Source organism: Mobula birostris, chromosome 4 (assembly GCF_030028105.1).
Source record: "Mobula birostris isolate sMobBir1 chromosome 4, sMobBir1.hap1, whole genome shotgun sequence".
Classification (NCBI taxonomy): Eukaryota; Metazoa; Chordata; class Chondrichthyes; order Myliobatiformes; family Myliobatidae; genus Mobula; species Mobula birostris.
The window spans coordinates 42,842,723-42,860,016 of NC_092373.1; the positions used below are offsets into that span (position 1 = coordinate 42,842,723).

Genomic DNA, 17,294 nt, shown 5'->3' on the forward strand with positions numbered 1-17,294 from the left:
TAGATTAGGGAACAGCTTTGTCGAGCACCTTCACTCCATTTGCTGAAAGCATGGTTTCTTGATCGCCATCAATTTTAGTTCCAATTCCCATTCATATTCCAACATTTTGGTGCCTGGCCTCCTTTACTGCCACGAGGAGGCCACTCTCAGGATGGAGGAGAAAACCTCATCTGTGTAGCCTCCAACCTGATGGCATTAACATTGTTTTCTCCAAGTTTTGGTATTTTCTCCCCCTCTCACTTCTCTCTTCTTCAGTTCTCCACTCTGGTCCCCCTCCTACTCTTTTCTTCTTCTCACCTACCTATCATCACCCTCTGGTGTCCCCTCGCCTTCCTTTTCTCCCAATATTCACTCTCCTCTCCTTTCAAATTCCTTCATCTCCAGGCTTTACCTTTTCCACTTATCACATCCCAGCTTCTTACTTCATTCCCACTCCCCCACCCTAGCTTCACCTACCACTTTCCAGCTTGTACTCCATCCTCTCCCCAAGCTTGTTCTGGCTCCTTCCCCTTTCATTTTGAGCCCTGAAGGGTCTTAGGCTGAAATGTCATCTGTTTATTCATTTCTATAGATACTGCCTAACCTGCTGAGTTCCTCCAGTATTTTGTGTGAGTTGCTTTGGATTTCATCTACAGCATTTCTTGCGTTTATGAAAATTTGTCATGTCTTCTTGCTGTTTATTTTTACAATTTTAGCCAACTCAGGGTCTCTGGTGTTAATTTCTCTACCCCCAACCCCATGGGAAAGTTCCTATTTCCCCATCAAAAAAAAATCCCTAATGAACACAAACCAAAAAAGAGTTTTCTTTCAATTTGATAAAGCAAATATAGACTTACTAAGGATAGTAATTTGTTTGCAGTATTGAACTGAAGCCTAGATTGTGAAACCCCCTGGTGATGATGACAGACAATTCCCAAATAACAAATACTCAAGCATGACTGTAACTTGCCACAGGGACATGGACATGCTATATTGGGTCATGATCTACTTCTTTGTTTTGTTCCCAGCTTTATGAACTGAAGGCCTTATGTAAAACTTACAAAATTCAGCACACACTGTTTTTATCAACACCTCTCCAACAATTTCAAGACACCAAGATTGAATGCGGAAAGATGGGAAGATGGTAAATTGGGTCATTAACATCAACATAAACCGGTCGGACCAGTTACTCCATTTATACAATGGAATACTATGTAACACAATAAGATGGGCACTGTCAGTGAATAATTTTGTTTATATAATTTTTTTATACCACTGGACTTTCAAAAGACTGTAGTATTTTTGTACCATTATTCAAATAAAATATTCAAGTGGGCAAGCAGCTGAAAATATTGAAAATCATCTGAAAATTGTAGTAAATTGTCAAATGTTTAAATTTTCACCCCAAAAAAGGATTAAAAGGTTTCTGTAATGTCTGGATGATTACAAGTTCACCATCTTTTGTGTGAAAATAATGAATAACAATCTTAAAAGTCACAAATTAAATTGAACGGCATTACCTTTGTACTCGTGTCCATTTTCTTTCTTTGAAAGATAGGTCAAGGATAATTACTTTTAGGTTCAGCAAACACTTAACTTTTATAGAAATTGTAATATAAATTAACAACCTCTATATCCTGCTAGTACCCCAAGTTTTAACATCAAAGGCTTCATGGGCTGAATGAATGGATATCTATCAGGCAGATAAAATACAAAATAAAAAAAATAAGAGATAAAAAGAATAGAAAAGTGGAGTATTGTTTTAAATGGTGAGAGACTGAATGATGTTGGTGTTCAGATGGGCATAAGTGAACATGTCGTTACACCATGCGATTAGGAAGCCATATGGCTTATACGGCAAGAGGATTTGAGTATGTGGAAAACTATACATTTCTGGTCTTCCAACCTAAGAAAGAATAGACTTGAGATAAAGAGTGCAACAGGGGTTCATTAGATTTGATTCCAGATCAATAGATTTATCCATCACTTGTGTCATTCACTGTCTCTTGACCTCCATTCTATAACAGGTATTTCTTTTGTTTTCTTCATCTCTCTCCCACTTATTCGCAATTTATACAACATGAGATATTCTGTCATACCCATCTCACAGGCAATTAAACTTTCCTCAAGTAAGAAGGCTGAGACTAACCACAAACAGTAACAACAGAAAAATAAAGCAGCCAAATAATTAATAAATTAGCTTGTTCATATGTCCATCTGTTGTCTATCTTCTCGGAAAAAGGACTATATATCCATTACTATTGTTCAGCTCTACTACTCTCTCTGCAAGTGCTGCTGGAGTGTTTTCACTATTGTGTGCCTTCATTCTAAACCATCAGTATTTGCAGCATTCTATATTTCCATTATACGCATCCTATCTTTCCATTATACGCATCCTCTCCCCACTGCTTATACTCAAAATATTTACTAATTTACTCTTACTAACTTGTTTGATATTTTTGAGGCAGTGATGAAGATGATTGATAAAGGTAGAGCTAAGGATGTTACCTTCATGGATTTTAGTAAGGTGTTGACCATTGTCCCTCATGGGAGGGTCATCCAGAAGACTATAATGCATGGGAGCCACAGTGAATATGCCATATGCATTCAGAATTGGCTTGCCCATAGAAGACAGAGGGTAATGATGATGGGGCTTATTCTGGCTGGAGGTCTGTGACCAGGGGCGTTCTACAGAGAACTGTACTGGGACCACTGCTGTTGGTGGTCCATATAAATGAATTGGATGAAAATGTAGATAGGTAGGCTAGTAAGCTTGCAGATGATATATGGATTGGTGTTGACACAGAAGATTGGCAAAGATATTGCAGGATACAGCACAGTTGCAGATATGGGCAGAGAAATAGCAGATAAGAGTTTAGTCTGGGCAAATGTGCAAAGACAATGCACTATTAATGGCAAGACTTTGAACAGTGTTGATGTGCAGAGGGATCTTGGGGTCCAAATCCGTAAGTTGCCACACAGATGGGCTGGTAAAGAAGGCGTGTGGCATGTTTACTTTAATAAGTTGAGGAATGGAGTTCAAAGATTAGAAAGTTATGTTGCAACTTTATAAAACTCTAGTTAGGCCACATGTGGAGTATTGCATTCAGTTCTGGTCACCCCCATTATAGAAAGGATGTTGTGGCTTTGAAGAGGATGCAGAAGAAGTTTGTCAGGATGCTGCCCGCATCAGAGGGCATGAGCTATAAAGAGAGATTGGACAATCTTAATTTTCTTTCTCTGGTGTAGTGGAATCTGAGGGAAGATTTTATACAGATTCATAAGATCATGGATAGTAAAGATGGAGTTTTCCCCTGGCATTGGAATGTCTTATACCAGAGAGTATGAATTTAAGGCAAATGGGGTCAGTTCAAAGGAGATATTTACGAATGATGGGTGCCTAAAATACACTGCCCAGGGTAGTGGTGGAGGCGTTCAAAAGGCTCTTAGATAGCCACATGAACGTGCCCAAAATATAAGGATATGCACACTGTGTAAGCAAAATGGACAAGTTTGGTTAGGCATTTGATTACTAATTTAATGAGTTCGGCACAAGATTGTGGGCTGAAGGGCCTGTTCCTGTGCTGTATTATTCTAATACCTGCCTTCGGAGGACTAAATCTCAGTCATAAAAGATAAACATTTTCAAGGAGATTAAGATTTTTTTAAAAAAGGATACAAATAAAGACAGCAGCCTTGGGGCACTGGGAACGTTTAAACTCGCAGAAAGAAATTTTTGCAATTTCATCTTCAAATCAGGAATCCAAGAAACCTGAAAAGCAAAGTGAAATTAAAAGAACCATTATAAGAAAACAAGTGCAAGGCAAAAATAGCCATTATTCCTGAAACATTTCAAGGTAGAAGTTAAAAAATAATCCCGAAAATCCATAATTTATGAGTGCTAGAACAGATTAAATTGGCATTAATTGCTAGAAGTATAACATCCCCTTACTTAATGTCCTTACAATAGCTGAATAGGCTCTGTCTAGAGCTGATAGAAAGCAACATTCAGATATCAAATGTTAACTTTTGATGGTAATAAATAAACCCATTATTTACTGCTAATCTTAAAATTAGACAAGTTTGCTATACTACCTTATTATAATTAACAAATGAAGCAAGAGCATATTTGCTCAATTTTGGGAGCTGGAGAAGTGTGTTACAGAAACAAGAATTATGCATGTCATCATGAATACATTTTTCATCATTCACCAGGAAAAAACATTGTGCCAATATTTTTCATATCCTCTTAGAATATGTGAATCAATAGTAATGTTCATTGTGCCAGCTTCACAAGGACAATTTGCAGTCATTGTTCTAAATCAATTTGATCATGAAAATAATCCCACTGCATTGTTTTGTGCCAACACGTAACTAAATCCAATGGTTCTTAGACAATTTCGGTAGAATGTTTTTACAATAGGACCACCTTCCCAATTAGAATATTAGCCATTCAATCTTGACAATTTATATTTGATTGTTTTATTGTTTTCTCCAGGATCACCTAAACATAAGCGGATTGTTTGTTGGTCTTACTATGAATTCTAAAAATTACAAGATTTCACTCTATAGGATAGCTGCATTGAAAAGAACAGTGCAGCACAATATTTATTCGGGATTGCCACCCAATGCCAAGTACTGATGACAGATTTCATTCTTGGAAAAACTAATAGAGAAACAAAAACCTGAAATACTTGGTTTAAATAATGGTAGAATTGATACCTTAGCATCTATGTAATCTAACCTATTTGGACAGCAGAAGGTTATTCTGAACCTTTGCGATGTGAGGCGCAAAGGGACAAAGAACCTTTATCTGGGGAAAAACTATATGATATAGGAAGTTACAAACTACAGTAGTAGCAGGCCATTTGCTGCACGACAGCAGAAATACTACAATACATTTGCTCATTTTAACAGCGCTTGTCACTATCTCTGGATTTCTCCAAAACTTTACAGTCCTTTCAAAATGTAGTCATTGCTCTAATGAATCGAAGAGCAGCAAACCCCTATAAACAACAATGGGACAATGATGAGATAATCTACGTTTTTCATTACTAATCAATTAATAAATTTTCGCCAGGACCCCAAAGCACACCTTCCCCAGGCTCCCTGTATGTGGTTTTTATTTGATACCTTGAGAGAATAGATGAAGGTTTTTTTTCAATAAGAGTCTCAACTGAAGAGAATACCTCTTGCATTTCTACTCCCTGAAAGCTTAAATTTTTAGTTTGTAAATTTTAATTCTGCAGCTGAACTTGAATTCACAGATTTTAAATTCAAATGTAACAATGAGGCCAAATGAACCAAAACTGGCAGATATTTCTTCCATACTGTGCAAGGGCAGCCATATTGTGGAGAAGCAAAGGCTGAATAACAATGCTAAGCCCCATATGGCTGGAAGATCCACATTCCCTTTGTCCGGCAAGGACAGACAGTGCCTCCCCCAGTGACACGGTTGGTGTCAGGCAAACTGGAACCTGCTCGAGACTGGAACGTGGCTGTTGACCTTGACAAAAGGCTAATATTTCTCTCAGAAATAGCCAGTACCACCCTCAGATCAGATTTGGTCTTGTGATCCAGCAGTCTGAAGGCTGTAGTAATCTCAGAGATCACAGTGCCCTGGAAAGATACAGTCTGCCAGGTGTATGAGCGGAAACATGTAAGATACACTGAGCTGCCGACAGATGCTAAGCAGCATGGATGGAAGGTCCAGACTTTCCCAGTAGAGGTTGGCTACAGACGATTTGTAGCTATTTCCATGGTTAGATTGCTGAAGGGATTGGGAGTCCAAGGCCAGGGCCAGCGGCAAGCTATAAAAGAACTCTCGGAGATAGCCGAGCGAAGCAGCCACAAGTTATGGATGAAGAGTAAAATGACCCATCGGTGGCCAGATGTGAAGGAGGGTGCACCTGGGATGCCTGGTTGCACTGTTGAGCCCTCTGGAGATGTAGTGGGCTTAAACTAACAAAACATCTAAGAAGAGGGGTGCCTACCTGATGACCCCTGGGGAGCATCTGCCACGAATCAAGCCCCACGTCAAGATCTCTATGCTATGACCTAGTTACGTTCTTCTTATCAAAGGGATTAAAACATCTAGTCCTATGAGCTTGAATTATCAAGCTGATCCAAGAATCCAGTGGTAAACTGAACTTTAAAAGGTTCATCTATGATCTTATAAATGGTGCAACAGTTTTGAGATGTTACTTGGCTCTTTTTACTTATTACTTAGCCAGAGTCAAGAGTATTATATAGTATAGAATAAGCTTATTTAGCTCAACTCATCCCTGGCAACTATCACATTTGCCTGAGTTATGCCCATATCCCTGTAAACCTCTCCTATTCATGTACCAGTATACTTAATAGCAAAGTGTATAGAGGCTGACCTGTCAGAATCAGATCTGTTTAGAAGATCCAACATTTTTGACATAAATCCAAAACCAACTTGAAACCAATTTCCATTGAAGGAAACTACTCTTACTGAAAGAGGTAATATGAAGAGTTAATGGATAATAAGGACAACTATCTATTTTTATGATGGAATATGCATCTTGCCTTTTTATCCCAGTAATACAACAATTTCAAAATCTTTTACTGTCCTAGAACTGCAGTACTGTGCAAAAGTCTTAGTCACCCTAGATTTTTCATATAAATTTTGTTTTAGATGTTTATTTTTGTTTTCTGCATTAGTGTGTCAGTAGAAAAGTGCAAACTTTAGATTTCCAAACACATTTTCCAAACAAAATATTACAGAGAAATGTTCATATTTCATTAAAGAAAGTAACATATTAAGTGTTAATATATTAACACTCACTCTTCCTTCAGTTAGTCCTGATGAAGGGTCTCGGCCTGAAACGTCGACTGCACCTCTTCCTAGAGATGCTGCCTGGCCTGCTGCGTTCACCAGCAACTTTGATGTGTGTTGCTTGTAACATATTAAGTAACAGACCACTTTTCAAATAAAAATTAGATTACTTTTTAGGTATATAACCCAGTGCATGATTAAACAAAGTTAACAGACAGGCGCTAATGACACACTGAGTTGAATGAACTAAATCAAAAATGGGTGTAGAAGGAATCAAACTGAGTGAAGGACCAATTAAACTAAAAGGTGAGGGTGTGGCAGATGTGACAGTTTATCCTTCAAATCATCAACTCTTATACTCTACACAAGAGTGAGCATAGCAACAAGATAGTAAGGCCTCTTTCACATCAGCAAGGTCTCTCCCAAGCAGAAATTTCACAGCAGACAAGTTTCAAGATGTGATATCCAAGCTCTTTTGAAGAAGCTCAAAGAAATGGGCAAGGTGGAAGACCAGAAATGCAGTGGTCGGCCACAGAAATTGAGTGCAGCAGACACAAGAAACATCAATCTGATGTCCCTTCTAATTTGAAAGAAGTCCAGCACTGCTGTCAGTTTTGAACCTACAGAAACCACTGGAACCCAGGTACACTCCTCTACAGTCCAGAGAAGTCTTGACAGAAGAGGTCTTCATGGAAAATTGGCTGCTAAAAGCCATTCCTCCAAACTGGAAGTAAAGCCAACAGACTCATCTATACACAAAAACACAAGGATTGAAGTGCTGAAAAATGGCAAAAATTTGAAATTTTTGGCTCAAACAGGAGGCAGTTTGTCTATAGAACAGCTGAAGAGTGTGACATAGATGAGTGTCTATAGCCAACAGTGAAGCACAGCAGAGATTCCCTGCAGGTTTAGGACTGCATTTCTGCAAACAGGGTTGGTGATCTGGTGAAAATTAATGGAATCCTCAATGCTGAGAAGTAGCGAATTTTCACCCATCACACGATACCATCAAGGAGGTGTCTGATTGGTCCTAACTTCATTCTGCAGCAGGACAATGTCCCCAAACACACAGACAAGGTCATAGAGAACTATGTTCAGTGCAAAGAACAAGGAGTTCTACTACAGGTGGTATGGCCTCCACAAACCCTTGACCTCAACATCATTGACGCTGCCTGGGATTACCTGCAGACAGAAGCCAGCGAAACAGCCAAAGTCTGCAGAAGAACTGTGGCAAGTTCCCTAAGGCGCTTAGAGCAATGAACGAGCCAATTTTCCTATAAAACTGCACGACAGTGTACCCAAGAGAATTGATGCAGTTTTAAAGGCAAAGGGCAGTCTCACTAAATATTGATTTAATTTAGTTTTTTTACTGTTTACTGCTCTCGATAGTAATTTTTTTGTTATTTGGTAACTTTTCATTTCTTCACTTTTGAAAGCATCTTTGCCTTACAGAATGTTTTTTTTACATGTGTCTAGGACTTGTGCGCAGTATTGTATGTATCTGCCCAAAGGAATAATAAAACTAGAGAGCAAATTAATGCTTTTGCCCCCCCCCCCAATTTTCTACTTCACAACTGACCTTGGAAAAACTCCAGGGCTTAAATATTATTCTTAGCAGTTATAAGACTTTTAGTCCTGAATGAGAAGGATGAAAGTTCAACAGACCTGATCAATATTATTCCCTTAAGAATTAATATTTCAGTGTGCCACTGATAGAATTTTAAATGATTTTTTAAAGATGTAATCGTTTTCTGAGTTAGAGGCATCGCAAGCAAGGCCAACATTTACTGCACGCAATGCTTCTTGCAAAGGTGATAGTGAACCACCCTCTTGAACTGCTGAGGTCTGATAAAGATACTTCCACAGTGCTGTTCAGCAGGGAGCTTGAGGATTTAAACATAACCACATTGAAATACTAGTGATATATTTCCAAAGCACTAACTTGGAGGGGAGTTGTTCCCACATGCCTGATGCTCTCACCATTTCTGGTGGCAAAGGCTAATAGTTTGCGAAGAGTTGTTGGAGCACATAGGGGATACCTGCACTGTGTTTTGTAAACAGTGCCATAACACACAGAGTGTGGGTGGGGTACAAAGCTGTCAGAGCAGCACTCATCCATACAAGTGGATAGAATTCTACCACACCTCTGAATTGTGCCTTGTGCATGACGGAAAAGCCATCTTCACTTTACTACCATTGGAAAGGAAGTATACGAACCTAAAGACCCACATTCAACATTTTAGGAAAAGTTTCTTCCCTTCTACAATCAGATTTTTGAACAGTCCATGAACACAACCTCAATACTCATCTCTTTGCACTGTTTATTTATTTTTGAAACTTACAGTAGTTTTTAATGTCTTGTACTGCTGGTGCAAAACAACAAACTTTACAACATTTGTCAGTGATAATCAACCTGTTTCTGATTCAGTTTGGTCCATGTTTACACCAATGTCTGCTAAGGTTGGTAAAACATAAAATGGGCATTAGCAAATAGCTTGTTTGTAAATAAGTGCTATTTGGTAGCACAGTTCATCATAACTTCCATCACTTTACAGATGATTGAGAGGGCATGACAAATTCTAGAATTGGACTTGACTGCTTTTTGTGAACAGGACATACACAAGCAGATTTCCACATTATCAAGTTGATGTAACTGTGCTGGTAGAGCTTGGCAAGGGAGCAGGTACTCCTGGTTTGTAGGTCTTTATTTAGTAACACAATTGGGAAGTTGTTTGAGTCAATAATCACTGTCTCAAGTGCTCTCAGTCTGCTCACTCCATGTAATGTCAGAAAATGTAATGGCTGGTTTTTGACTTTTGTGATGGTAGAGGCTGGAGGGGAAGCCAAGATCTATTTTGCACACAGATGCTGGGCATCATCATTGTTGAGACTGAGGATATTCTTGGAATCTCTTCTTCTGTTAGGTATTTAACTGTTGGTCATCAATCATAATTAGGGATGGCTGGATAAAGCTTCAGTCCAACCCAATGATTATTTTTCCTTTTTTACATGTTGTACTGTTCACTTGGTTGACACTTCCATCAGTTTTACATATGACTGGTGCTACACTCAGAATCCCCTTCTGCTCCCTTTAATGGGCCAAACTTGGTAAAATGATGGATATGCATGAGATTATAGACTATAGTAGTGTACATTTCTGGTGGTCCACAGTATCTGATACTTGCCAGGCGTTCTGCTGCATATCTGTTTTGAATCTATCTCAATTAGTTAGACTCAAGTGCCAACAATATCGTGGGCACTGTCATCAATGTGAAGCTGGAACTTGGTCTCCACAGGGACCCGTCCTGCAGTTAGTATACCATATATACATATACATGGACAAATGTATCTGACACATACGACTCACGAGGACAAAGATTTATTTCACATGTTAGTTTATTTATTACCTGCTACAGGTCCAGTCTAGCACTATATTCTTTAGTGCTCCTTCTATAGTTATGCCTGCAAGCCACTCTTGGACATGGGCATAGAAGCACTCACGACTGATGACAGATTTGATGGACCCAGAGTGAAATTCTCAGGAATACTATCTCCTGCCTATATGCTACTGTGCTGCCACTTCTGGTGGGTCTATCATACTGATAGGACAGGACACATCTAGGGATTGAGATTGAATATTGGCTGTAAGGTACAGCTCTATGACCATATCAGTCTATTGCTTGACAGCTCTCCCAACTTACTGTGAGAAGCACTTCGTTGACAGTGACGTGAGCAACTTTGTCTTCCCTAAATTTGGTGGTTAAATCAAAACAGCAGGTGATGTCTGGTTGTATTGTTTTTCTCTATATGAATGTAGTAGTGATGATATATCTGAATGTTTTGGTAGCCATTTCAGAGAGCATTTAGGAGTCAACCACAGAATTGATCTGGGGTCACAAACAGGCCAGACCAGTTAAGGATGGCAAATATTTTCCTCTGAACTAGATTGATTTTTCAGTAGTTTTTACTAAGACGGCTGATTGTTCCTTTTTCCGCCCCAAAATATTCGATTATTAAATGATTTTAAATTCAAAACTGCCATGGTAGGAATTGAACTCAGGTCTTTAAATTGTTAGTCCAGATCTCAGGTGTCATTATGAAAATCTGTAAAATCCCTTCAACAGTGGACACTAAAGATTAGCAACACAACATGAGGAACAAATCCTGACAATCCTTCACCCATCACCTGTAAAAAAAACTCAATTTACTTTCATCTTATTCCTGATTTTGGAAACTTGCAGTGTTCAAAATGTTGATGTTTATTTTCTTCAATGTAATTCATTTGTTAGAAATAATTTTGGCTGATTTGGACATGTGAAATTACTACCTAACTCTTTCTTGTTGATCATCAGTTAATGCGAAGAATGTAAAAAAAATTAACACGGCAAAATTTAAATTAAAAAGTTGCCAGACTTGTTCTTCATACAGATTCATGATCTCAAGAAGTGACTGCCATTAACACAAATTAATTTTGCTTTCAGTTATCATTAAACTGGACACTAGTACCTCCAAGAGGACCACAAATTTGTTGTGCTTTGGAGGCTTGCATACCTCAATGACTCCTACGTTGGCAGGGGTCAGGGCTTTATGCTTTGGCTCTTGGAAGGGTCATCTATGCCAAACAGGTCAAAGTGTAGAGGACAGACTAAGAGTGGTCCACTGGTCGTCCAGGTTCAGGGACTCAGCTCGGGCTAACAACCCTGACTGGTAAAACAAAACTGTTACTGAAACAGCAATGAAGACTCTTTCTATATCTGAGTGCTTCAATATTCCTGAGTCTCCACCAGGGACTTGCATGACTGACAGTAGTGGAAACCCAAAGGAAGCTACTAACACAATGAAAGAAGCCCTGAACACTGCCGGAGATGGAGGACATTCATTGCTGCCCTAAATATCAGCAGCATTACGAGCAGCAAGGAAGGACATTGGTATACTGTATTACAATTTCAATGAACCAGTGAAAAAGACAGTGACATACAAAAAATTACTCAGAGAAATTATTAAGGGAAAAAAGGCAGTACTCTGACACAAGATACATCAATCTTAGTATTATCCTGAGAAAAAAGCTAATGGTTCTGTCAGCATACTCTTCCCCACAATAGAGATTCCTTTATTTTATAGGCTCCAAGGGGAAAGTCTCATCTTTGAGATTTAATCCGTATATAAAAGAAAATACTATAAAAATGTAAAGAACTTATTATATATCCAAATGTCACGGGTTACTAAATCACCATCATCCAGTAAACTATAGTATAAAGTAGCTCATACCTGAAAAAGCTCCTTAAAAGAAGGGTGTACTGTGGGATTAGGGACAAATGGCAGTGCATAAAACGGCAAAAACTCTGTTGTCTGACTTAATGCTGCACCTCTAGTTTCTAGGTATGTTTTGAAATGAGAAGTTCTTTCTTCCAAATCATCTTTGTCCTGTTGAAAAGACATTAGCATTAACAAAAAGAGGTTCAATTAACCATGCTTCAATTTAGTAAACACACTTTATTTAACACAGACTTATGTGACTCTTGAGATGCTGTCTGATGTCTTCCATTCAATCAACCATTGCTACTCTACTTTTCTTTGCAAATTTTCTTTTACGAGATGAGAAACATATATTTTAAATAATTATGTTAATTTCTTGTAGCTAACCACTTCTATCAATTTTTATGCTTTGTCCACTACTGCATATTTGAGTAATATGTATATCAATCTGATAAATAGTGTTCATCTAAATTAATAGTCTGTAAAAGTGGTGGTGTCTGCTTCTCACAAAAGAAATGATATAGAATGAACAATTATGTATTCTGACCAATTATGAAAGAGGAAGTTTTCAATAAAAAACAGGAAGTGCTTCAAAAAAGCTCAGCACTTCAGGCCACTTCATTAGAACTGTAATGGGGATAAAAGCAGTTTGTAAATCTGCAAAGAATGTGGGGATGGGGCATAGCTAACATAAGGTAAAATGAGGGTGACCATGGGGAATATGCTATAAAACAGGGTTATCTGTTTAATAAGTGAATGGGTACAGTCAGAAGATGAAGACAGAATAAAGAATGTGGAAGTTGGATAATGCAGAGCAGAAGAACTAGCCTAGAAGATCAGGTTGGGCATGATCTCCACTCCAAGAACAGTTTCAGTCTTGGCAAAGGTCCTCCATTTACAACATAACAGTCAGCTAGGTACCAGAGAAATTCCATCTCAAACACAAAATTATTAAGTGCTGACATAATTCTAAACTACACATTTTACCTGTACTTCTGTATCAAATTTTTTATTTTGTGATTTTACAAATACAGAAAAAAAAATCAAAAATATATTCCATTGCAATTCATCACATTCATCTTCTATAGCAGCAACTTTACATCAACCAAGGCAATGTGACTGCTTGTTACTGAAAGGTACAACGTAATACAACTTAAAAATGTATGTTATATTCTTATAGAGTTAAAAAAGCTGTTTTAAAAAAAAACATTCACCATCATTATATTAAGTTCCCTGCTATCACATGATCAGATTCCTCTCAAAGTCAAATCTAAATACAGGTGTGTGCTTCATTGACAGAAGTCAAGCTATGCTAGCAAATTTGAAAACATTGCAAACAATACAACCAGTTAAATACCCCAGAAAGAGCTTGCAAACTGAATTTAAATACGGACCCTAGTACTATAGAAGTTCTTTTAATATATGCTTCCTTGTTGAAATGGGGTATAGGAAGAAAAATTATTTACAGTTCTTTATGATAATGGAGGATATTTGTTGCAAAGTGGTGAAAGGGTAGACAGTACAAAGAGAACATCCGTGACTGGCCAAAACCAGATCCAGTGGGTTAATGGGGAAGATAGATGGTGATTCTGCTTTTCTGTCTATGTCATGTGTTGTTTACCTGGCCATGCCTATAAGTTAGGTCGTACTAATAGTGAGCGAAACATTGAGCTCATCATAGATGTGTGACTGGTAGAAAATGCAGTAAGTCCAATATTGATGTCAATTTGGACATGAAATGTTAACTGTTTTTCCTTCCAAAGATGATGCTGGACTAGCTGAGAGTTTCCACCATTTTTTATGTTGTTTTTTATTTCAGATTTTGTGCATTTGATTTTTTATTTGGATTTTCACCTACGTAATTAACATTCGTATCTTGGAATGGGAATTAAACCAAGATTCCTTCAGATGGGTAATGAAGAGTAGAATGGGTTATTGCAGATAAAGTGCTGCATCTCTATTAAAATGACTTAACTAGAGATACAGTGAATTGGAAAGCAAATGTCCATGCCATTGCAGCCAGAATGATACTGGAATTGGTTTTGGGATCCAGAATGCACAACCATTTCTTCATATTACATAAGATGAATTAACTTGACAGAAGGTAGGACAAAGATAGAGATGGAGTGATAATGGGGGAAATCAGGAGGATATTAAAGTGAATCATCAACTTGACATGTATGGATACCTACACTGTTATCTTGCAAAGTTTTAGCACTGTAAATTTAAAAGAAAACTGATATCCAATTTTTATACCCTCATCATTACAAGCACAACATTAAGATAATTTCCTATGTAATCAGCAGTCCACTAAATTCTCACCAAAGTGATCATTCCCTTTGGTTACCCAATGTGGCAAGTTAAACCAACCGCAAAACAGTAAGAACTGAACCCAAGACCTTTGGTTGATATGACATGCCTTGAACAACTAGACCATTCCTACCATATTCAACATTTACAAATAAAATCAAGAAAATTTCCTTGAATTTTTCAGTGATACAGAAATGTGAAACTATTAAAAATACAAAGATAAATCAGCACCATCTGCTGGATAAATTTTGTTACCTCAACACAGCCCATTGCTGACAATGAAATATCTAATTGCTTTGGTATTCAGATACAAATGCCCCAGATGTGGCAAATAGCAACCATATTGATTGTCTATTGACAACTAAAGAGCAATACATCATAGAAATAACATGTGAAAACACATATTTTTCAATTTTGAGCACGTGATTTAAGTACATGATATAGGTACATTTTGAACTGGTAATTTATGTCTGTGTGAAGAACTACTTTTCAACTTGAGAGTTGCTTCTTAAAATGATCTAAATATTAAATACAAGAAAGTGAAGAATGTACAGATTAAGTGCTCCCTTCACACTCCATACATATTATTCTGGTCAAACATAAAACTTTGTTTCTTGAAGTTTATTCTTTTGATTTAATCAATATCTATATGGTTGCTCTAACTTCTAAAATACAAAGCTTCCAAAAAGAAATTGTTTTCAAATACGCAAACACGAGGAAATCTGTAGATGCTGGAATTTCAGGCAACATGCATAAAAGTTGCTGGTGAATGCAGCAGGCCAGGCAGCATCTCCAGGAAGAGGTACAGTCGACGTTTCGGGTCGAGACCCTTCGTCAGGACTAACTGAAAGAAGAGCTAGTAAGAGATTTGAAAGTGGGAGGGGGAGGGGGAAATCCGAAATGATAGGAGAAGACAAGAGGGGGAGGGATGGAGCCAAGAGCTGGACAGTTGATTGGCAAAAGGGATATGAGAGGATCATGGGACAGGAGGCCTAGGGAGAAAGAAAAGGCGGGGGAACCAGAGGATGGGCAAGGGGTATAGTGAGGGGGACAGAGGGAGAAAAAGGAGAGAGAGAAAAAGAATATCTATATATAAATAAATAACGGATGGGGTACAAGGGGGAGGTGGGGCATTAGCGGAAGTTTGAGAAGTCAATGTTCATGCCATCAGGTTGGAGGCTACCCAGACGGAATATAAGGTGTTGTTCCTCCAACCTGAGTGTGGCTTCATCTTTACAGTAGAGGAGGCCGTGGACAGACATATCAGAATGGGAATGGGACGTGGAATTAAAATGTGTGGCCACCGGAAGATCCTGCTTTCTCTGCTGGACAGAGCGTAGGTGTTCAGCGAAACGATCTCTCAGTCTGCGTCAGGTCTTGCCAATATATAGAAGGCCGCATCGGGAGCACCAGACGCAGTATATCACTCACAGGTGAAGTGTCACCTCACCTGGAAAGACTGTCTGGGGCCCTGACTGGTAGCGAGGGAGGAAGTGTAAGAAGTGTAAGGGCATGTGTAGCACTTGTTCCACTTACAAGGATAAGTGCCAGGAGGGAGATCAGTGGGGAGGGATGAATGGACAAGGGAGTCACATAGGGAGCGGTGGGATCCCATTAGAGGTGGTGGAAGTTACAGAGAATTATTTGTTGGACCCGGAGGCTGGTGGGGTGGTAGGTGAGGACAAGGGGAACCCTATTCCTAGTGGGGTGGCAGGAGGATGGAGTGAGAGCAGATGTGCGTGAAATGGGGAAGATGCGTTTGAGAGCAGAGCTGATGGTGGGGGAAGGGAAGCCCCTTTCTTTAAAAAAGGAGGACATCTCTTTCATCCTGGAATGAAAAGCCTCATCCTGAGAGCAGGTGCGGCGGAGACGGAGGAATCGCAAGAAGAGGATGGCATTTTTGCAAGAGACAGGGTGAGAAGAGGAATAGTCCAGATAGCTGTGACAGTCAGTAGGCTTATAGTAGACATCAATAGATAAGCTGTCTCCAGAGATAGACACAGAAAGATCTAGAAAGGGGAGGGAGGTGTCAGAAATGGACCAGGTAAACTTGAGGGCAGGGTGAAAGTTGGAAGCAAGGTTAATGAAGTCAACGAGCTCAGCATACGTGCAGGAAGCAGCGCCAATGCAGTCATCGATGTAGTGAAGGAAAAGTGGGGGACAGATACCAGAATAGATTTGGAACATAGATTGTTCCACAAAGCCAACAAAAAGGCAAACATAGCTAGGACCCATACGGGTGCCCATGTCCACAAAGCCAACAAAAAGGCAGGCATAGCCAGGACCCATACGGGTGCCCATGTCCACAAAGCCGACAAAAAGGCAGGCATAGCTAAGACCCATATCCACAAGGCCAACAAAAAGGCAGGCATATCCACAAGGCCAACAAAAAGGCAGGCATATCCACAAAGTCAACAAAAAGGCAGGCATTGTTCTCAAATAGCTTAATTAATGCTGGACAAAGTATTGTATTATCCAATAAAAAGGAGTTAGAACAATTTCATTTTGTAACAATATTATTACCCTCCAAGCCTCTACAAAAGAAAAGTACAGGTAAATTTAAGTACAAAATTCAGGAAAATTTTAAAATATATTGGTTACATGGAAATTAAGAAAATAATTCAGTATTTTATATTTAACTTACAGGTTTTCCACTAGTGTTCTTCAAAGGATAAATGACAAAATGAACATGAAGGTGAAACTCCAGCTTTCTAAGCAGCTGATCATTTTCTCCAGCATGAGGTGAAATGTGCTGCTCCCAAAGTTTGAAGAATGCCTTTCTATTTCCTTCATCAAATGCTTCAAGTAAATTTTTCTATTGAAAAATGGGATAACAAAGTTACTTGTCTGCTTTTTAAAAAAAATGGTGGTATGAAGATAATGATTTCCAAAAGAAGTTGTTCTTGTACTTCGGGATCCCTTGATGCACAGGTGCACCACAGGGTGT

The 17,294-nt window shown here is 38.7% G+C and overlaps 1 protein-coding gene across 11 annotated transcripts in view; it reads right to left on the bottom strand.

Annotated features, from left to right (window-relative positions):
- The window catches only part of armc9 (armadillo repeat containing 9), a 146,407-nt gene that overhangs the window by 121,119 nt on the left and 7,994 nt on the right, over positions 1–17,294 (bottom strand). For all 11 annotated transcript variants that reach the window (XR_011885669.1, XR_011885670.1, XM_072255269.1 and 8 more), the window contains exons 4-7: positions 16,992–17,162; positions 12,050–12,205; positions 3,659–3,751; positions 1,500–1,524 (exon numbers count right to left, since the gene is read on the bottom strand). Coding sequence is in view for 9 of the 11 variants with exons in the window: in XM_072255269.1 (XP_072111370.1) it covers positions 1,500–1,524; positions 3,659–3,751; positions 12,050–12,205; positions 16,992–17,162 (445 nt within the window). In the remaining 2 variants the exon portion in view is untranslated. The remainder of the gene's footprint in view (positions 1–1,499; positions 1,525–3,658; positions 3,752–12,049; positions 12,206–16,991; positions 17,163–17,294) is intronic.